Source organism: Engraulis encrasicolus, chromosome 23 (genome assembly GCF_034702125.1).
Source record: "Engraulis encrasicolus isolate BLACKSEA-1 chromosome 23, IST_EnEncr_1.0, whole genome shotgun sequence".
Taxonomy (NCBI): Eukaryota; Metazoa; Chordata; class Actinopteri; order Clupeiformes; family Engraulidae; genus Engraulis; species Engraulis encrasicolus.
Genome location: NC_085879.1, coordinates 36,543,687 through 36,551,205, shown reverse-complemented (window position 1 = coordinate 36,551,205; position 7,519 = coordinate 36,543,687). Strand labels below are relative to the sequence as shown.

The 7,519-nt window shown below is 42.3% G+C and overlaps 1 protein-coding gene across 1 annotated transcript in view; it reads right to left on the bottom strand.

Annotated features, from left to right (window-relative positions):
* lin7c (lin-7 homolog C (C. elegans)) overlaps positions 1 to 1,036 on the bottom strand; it is a 23,042-nt gene extending 22,006 nt beyond the window's left edge. Inside the window, exon 1 of the mRNA XM_063190327.1 lies at positions 903 to 1,036. Coding sequence (XP_063046397.1) covers positions 903 to 939 — 37 coding nt within the window. The 5' untranslated portion in view covers positions 940 to 1,036. The remainder of the gene's footprint in view (positions 1 to 902) is intronic.
* Positions 1,037 to 7,519: the final 6,483 nt, after the last annotated feature.

Sequence of the window (7,519 nt, the reverse complement as noted above, 5' to 3'; positions counted from 1 at the left end):
AACTTGCAGGTGCAGTCAACCCATCGCGCACATCCATAAAGACAGTTAAGAACTAGAATTAAAGAAGAAAGTAAGAGTAAACAAACTTACTACACATCTTCAAGTACATTACATAACCACATGGTAAGCCAGTTAACTTATGTTGTCTAGCTAAGGCTCACTCAGAACTGCTGGCTAAACACACACTAAGATTGACCATTTCAATAGAAATCTGATGTATAAATGAAAGTTCAACAACATATAGATATAAGCTGGTGGTGACAAAGTGACATTTGATAGATAATGCTTAGCTTAGATCTCTCTGGACCGTGTAAACAAAGCAGACTTGCTGTCATCAGCTGGGACAATAATGATTTGGAATGGCAATGCTAACCAAGACTTCAAGTCTGGACACTGATTACAGAGAACACCGATGCGCAATTATGTGGTCAAAATACCATATTCAATACGCCTAGAACAGTGATGGGAGCTGGTAAATCTTTAAAACTCATGATGGCACAAAACTAGTACACAAGAGGTTATGTTCATTGTCACTATGGTGGTGTTTTCGCTAATAGCGAGAAGTAGCTGCTAGCTTGCTGTCAACATTACTACACGCCTGTCATCTCTTCTAGTTATTACCCACACTTGTGCTGGATTGAGAATGGAGTACGGCGCAGGTTAGGGGTCAGGGGTAATTCATAGAAACTAAATTCATGATGAAATTGACTCAAGGTTGGCCATTTATCCAAAAGGCTAGCCTGCTAGCTGCTGGATGATATGCTATGACGGCTAGCTATTAGCCCGAGAGTCGGTGCAACCCCAGCGGCTCGCCCTCTCAAACCAAACGATGAAAGATGTGCTAACTCCGCGTACTTGATTCTAGTAAAACAAACTTGCGTGGGTTTTAATATCTCACTTACCTCTTTCCAACCGTACAGGTTCTCCTAGTGAGGCCATCTCAGCCCGAAATATTCCGTTTTGACTTGGGAAACGTTCAATCAATGCTCCGTGCTATCTTTGTGCTGTTAAGCACCCTTGCAAGTGATAAAGCAGGGATTAGTAGGTTCTACTGAAAAACATAAGGTATGCGCACAGAGAGTGCATATGCATCTACTGAAATATTGATCTGTTTTGTCAGATTCACTGTTAGTCAACTGTGATTAATGTGTTATATACACAGTCATTTACTTCTGTCATAATGTGCTTTCACTGAAGCCTGACGATATTTATTGAACTATTACACTTTATTCAATTTGCGCAAACTGTACGCCTCCTAGTTGAGCTAGAAATAAGGCAGCGTGACAGGAGAAGTGTTTTTATTGTGGATAGAGCTCTATGGGGCGTGCACCAATACATTTCTCTTCTGTGAACTCAGAAGATGTTCTCTGTGTGGTTTTATAGGCTACACGATGCAACTGAAGGAAACTAGATTATCTAAATTAAACATAGAAATTGAGTAATGATATATTTATAAAATAATATAGAAATTAAGTAATAATAATAACATATGGCTTAATATTTGGAAATGAAATATTGTTTAGAGACATGGTGTTTAGACTTAATGCTTTAGGCCTATTAGGCTTTTTAAAAAACATTTTAGATTAACATTGTTTTTTTGGGATTTTTTTTGCAAACATAGGCTACTAGGCCTAGACATAACTAGCCTATTATAGACAGACCTAGGCCTATAACGCGGAAGAATATGCTATCACAATACTCAAAGTTCTTCATAGAGATCATTAGGCTATTACTCAAAATTTGGGAGCATTTTGAGGAAGTAGAAGAAATGGCAATTTCTGCAAGTGGAACACAACATTCATATAATAAGAAAAAAATAACATTTTTATAGGCTACACAAATGAGTCTATGTGTCTAACATGAGTCTAAAATGAGTCTACTTTGAGGACATGCTTGGCTTCTGTGAGACTGTGTTCCCTAATGGGAAAAGGCAGTTTCAACGCAGTATTTTGCAGAATTGCCATCATTTCATGTCTGAATCACTACAGTATTTTTTTATTTTTTTTTGCAGTATGCCGATTTGGACATAAAATCACTGCATTCTGGGGGGGTAAAGCTGTCAACATCTGCAGTAATACCACGGTAATGTCAGAGGAGTAGACAAAATCAAGTTATTACAATGCCAGTTTGTTTTCATAGGGGTTGTGATGGCTGATTTCTAATACTTGTCATGTTCGAACATCTGGGTCAACATGTCTTATCCAGCCCTGGTTTCAACTGCTGCTCTGAGTTTATTATGACCGATACAATAATTGACATAATGTAACAGGCAATATAATAATTCTAATTGAGTAATTGGTCCGTTGACAGCTCTAAATGGGAGCGTCTGGCAGAGATTAAGAGTAATCATGTCTTGGCTAGCGAGGCACAGGTCTTGTTTTGACAGTGGAACACCTGTTCTGGGGAGCTGAGCGGACATTTGGCCTATGGCACACTGGGAACAGAGAGGAATAAAACGTTTATTTGTTACAGTCTTTATGAACTGCAATCTGCACTGGGAACAAATGATGTGGAAATCTGATCAAACTGTGTAACAGATCCAAGTGTGTGTGTGTGTGTGTGTGTGTGTGTGTGTGTGTGTGTGTGTGTGTGTGTGTGTGTGTGTGTGTGTGTGTGTGTGTGTGTGTGTTTCTCATTATCACTCGGAAAATTGTCTAGCATTTTCATTTTCCACTAATACACATTGTTGGCTGAAAAACATAATGTAAACTTATTTTTGTCAGATTACCAAGTATTAGTTAATTACTTAGTACATATTCATGAAAAGATCAAATTTGTGAGGAAAACACCTTTTGAAAAGAAAATTACTTGCTCAGACCTTCAATAAAGGAGACACCTCAGCTGACTGTACTTTACTGCATTGTGTAGTATTTTGGATAACTTGGACCACTGCCGTTTTTCTCTTATACTATATTCTGTTTTTATTTCTGAAAAACTCAGTGTGACCGCAACCCTATAGTGCAGGCGCTTTGAAATCGGAACGCCTTACATGCGCGCGCGCACGCACACACACACACACACACACACACACACACACACACACACACACACACACACACACACACACACACACACACACACACACACACACACACACACACACACACACACCTCTTCTGTAAACGCATAGTGTGCATTAGGTGTACTGTGAATGACATGCTGACTATAACAGTATGTCTGTCATTCATGTCAGGCCCCAGCTGCTGTTCTTGTTAGTGCGTGGAGACAGATGGGAGGGGAGGTGGCAGGCTGTCACCTGCTAACTAGACACACGGAGCTCAGTAAGTCTGCCTCCATCCTGGTGTTCCTCAGGGGGGGTCTACAACAGTTTTACAACAGGGGGTGACAGGCTTATGATGAGGTGAATGGGGCATTGGATGAGGTCATTGGGGGTGTTAGTTCAAAAAAGTTTGAGAAGCTCTATCGGATAGACACAGAACAATAAAAGTCTGGAGTGTCCGGAGTGTGTTTAAATATATAGGGCTTTTTGCCTTTTCATTTTTGACAGGATAGTGGAGGAGAGACAAGAAAGGAGTGGGGAGAGAGAGAGACGGGGAAGGATGACCTGGGCCGAAATCGAACCCAGATTGCTGGCGTAGTAACCCAGTGCCCTACCGTATGGCCACGGCAGGGTCATATCCAGAATATTGAGGAGGCTTGCAAACAGTAGGGGTAGGGGAGGTCGAGGTCAAAGGTCAAGTAGGGGGCACCATTGAGTCACCATTACATATCTTGAGTGGGTCCCACTAGTTTGACGCCCTCTCGTGACTTCACATGGTAATCAAACATTTCAAACAAGCGATTTAAGGTTAGGGTTAGGTTTAGGGTTAAGGTTAGGGTTAGGGTTAAGGTTAGGGTTAGGGTTAAGGTTAGGGTTAGGTTTAGGGTTAGGTTTAGGGTTAAGGTTAGGGTTCGGGTTAGGTTTAGGGTCGTATGACGTAAGCGGTAAGTACCGAAAGGGCGTCGAACTAGTGAGTCCCATCTTGAGTGGGGTGGCTTTCAGATGAAGCTGAGGTCTACTCATCCGAGGCTGTCAAAGGCATTGCTCTTGGACATGAGATAGAGACAGAGCTGAACACTTGTGAACCTCTATGTCTCTGGCACACAACTGTGTGCATTGATTTCATACTGCATAGTTAGTGTTGCTGCCACATGTCCCGGCCCGGTTTTTAATTGTCTGTCCCAGAAGAAAATACTTTCCTAAATGAAGGATGTCATTGCATAAGCAAAATGGTCGATTGAGTATGAAATGTCCATGTTTTTTTGTCAGGCAGAGTTGGCAACCCTATGCAGACACACTGACAGGGGGGGACAAAGGGGTATGTTGTCCTTGCCCCAGGGAGATAGGGGGCCCATCATTGGGTCCCCATTACATTGTATATTGGGTAGGGGCCCTTTCAGATTACTTTATCCTGGGCCCAGCGAAAGCTGTCAGAGGCCCTGACCCTATGTGCTGCTGCTGTTTGACAGCAACCATCATAATGTATAGTGTAGCCTTTATAACCAATCTATATCTGATCCACGTTCCCAATCACGCACATTTCACCCTATTGCCATCTGGCTGCAGAAACTGGACCATGCAGCGCCTAAACCAGCAGTCTAAGGGACAGCTTCCTCCCACGGATCAGGGGTGGGGAACCTATGGCATGGGGGACGTTTACGGCCCATGAGGCTGCCTTCTCTAACCCCTGATACAATGTTAATGTTATATAGGGCCTAGTTTCACATGGAATATGACAATGTTTCTAAAGCAATCTAAGACATTTGCAATACAATCAAATTTCCTTTTCAGGGGACCTAGTGAAGATGTGGTCTGTTGTAACGGTGGCCGCCTTCAATATAGACCTGAAGTGCAGGGGGAAATCGTGGTTTGTGTTCATAGTATGGCCCTAAGAGGACTTAATAAAATTTGAAGTGGCCCTTCTAATGAAAAAGGTTCCACACCCCTACCATAGATGGTTAGGATGCTTAACTGCCATGAAGTGACATAGACAAAAGAGTCATGTCACAGAATACTTCTTCATATTTCCCTTTTTTGACCTGCCTTTTTTCTCAAGATGGCCTTATCTAACTTTCTAACTCCTACATTATTATCTTTTGGGGACTTTTTTTTAGCACAAAACTTTTTGTTGCTCATGAATAAAAATTCACAAGTATATGACAATAGAACACCTTGTATCTTGTTGCATCCACCTTGTATCTGCACACCTACCTTAACCAGAGTCTCCTCTCGTCTGACACACAGGGGACTCCGTGTCTCTGTGCTGTAGAACTGATGGTCCTCAGGTTTTGTATCTGCAAGGAAAGCTATACCCATGCAAAAGCCTCCTCTCTTCTCCTCTCCTCTGTCAGTGCCATGTCTGTAATGATGCTATATGGGTGCAGGTCAATGTGACTTGATGTCATTGATGTCATCTCACAAGATTTCAGCGAGGTTCAATATCTGTCACACAAAAAAACGAACTCAGAAGCTATTCTCTCCTTTGCAGTCGGGATGTTGAACGGGAGGAAAGCCACTCTAGTCAAATATTCTCTCAATGAGGTGTCCCTGCTGTCAATCTCAGAGCAACCTTTGGGGGACTTCCTCCATTCAACATTACGATTGTGAACGAGATAATAACCTTTAAATTGTGCTTTTTGTCAAGATATTGAATAATTCTTTGATCATCAGTGACAGTCGAAACTTGTGTCACGAGGCCACAAGCTATAGGAAAGGACGGGAGGAACTAGTACGAGTTGTACCCATTGACTTGCACTTTATGTTTCCCTGTACACTGCAAAACATTGCAAGCCAGTTAAACATAAACACATAAGTTGCCCGGCTGCCTTAAGTTTGTAAGTAAACTCAACTTGAGACTTAACTCAACTCGAGGCTTTCTCAAGTTGAGTTAACTTACAAACTTAAGGCAGCAGGACAACTTACCTTTTTACGTTTAACTGCTAGAATGTTTTATACTCTATGCATCTGGCGCTCCAGCTCCTTGCTGTGGCCTGATGACCTTATGTACGTAAGGAATGGGATGTCAAACTCAGTCCCAGGGGCCAAATTTGGCCCACAGAGAAATTTTATTTTGCCCGCAAGATCATTCCACATGTGCATTACATGGTCCACATACGGTACACACCATTAAGGCCAGACCAGCAACATCTCAAAGTCATATACAACAGAATATGTGCGGTCTACCATACGCGATGAGAATGAGTGTTTGTGAAATTTGCCTTTGAGTATTACGTGCCTGCATGCACAGTTTCACATTTTGTTTGGCCCACGACTTTGTCCCAGATTTTTATTTTGACCCACTGTAAATTTGAGTTTGACACCCCTGATTTAATGGCTTGGTGGCAATTCCAGGTCCAAAAAGTAAAAAAAAAAAAAAAAAGGTAACACTTTATTTTAGGGATACATCTTTTAGCACTAATACACACAATGCGCCTGTATAAGTACAGTAACTTGCAAGGCATGTACAAAGCAAAATCAAACATTTGTTAGGCATGTATTCACAAATGTCTTGTTCATGCACAATAAGGGATTTATTACCAATTTAACCTTAGTAAGGACCTAGTAGGCCTTAGCGTTTGCTTAGTACATGCCTTACAAGTTACTTATGCAGGCATTAACATCGTATGTGTTAGTGCTAATAGATGTATCCCTAAAATAGTGTTACCTGATCCGCTGATTTAGAGCTGCTTGGATCAAATTTCTAGCATTTTTATTTTATTTTATTTTATTTAAATTTCTGAACCTGGGATTGGCACCTCTGCCTAACAGTGATAGGCAAAATGGATTCATTAGTTACAATCTAGGGCCACACACCATTGACCCACCAATGGCCCCACCAAATGACCCTGTTTTACCTGTCCAAGTCAACCAGTTGATCATTCACCCTGCTGTCTACAGGTAAATCCAAGTCATCTGGAACATGTGGCACTGGATTGTACGTACTGTAACTACTGAATCCATTTTGCTCTTCACTGGTGTCTGATGGCTTGGTGTTGGCATCGTGGGTGCGCAGGTTTCAATCTCCTGCCAACGGGAGGAATGTAAATATGCAGAGGAAATGCCCTGTGCTCTCCTGCAAGGGCCGGATTAAGAAGGCCTGGGGGCCTTAGGCTACAGGTTGCTGTAGGCCCCCGCGGAGGGCAAATGTCTTAACAAAATTACAAAGACTGCGTCATAATTCCAAACCAAGAAGAGTACTGATAAGATTTAGAACTCTACCTGACACGGCAGACTGAGTTAACAACACGGCATCTTGTCACATTTCCCCAATCATGTAGAGAGTGCGCCTGAGAGCCCCCTGGCTGTAGCCCTGTCTAGCCTGTGTGTTAATCCGGCCCTGTTCTCGTGCACCCTCATCCATGGCTGAACAGTTCTGCCCTTGGGCACAACATTTAACCCCAAATTTCTCCCAGGTGACTGATCTCGCTACAGCTGTGCGTAGCTTTAAACGTGCCAGCTAAGTGCAAATGTGATGAGATGCAATTATGACCAGGAAGTGTTGTAGTCGTCCAGGAAACG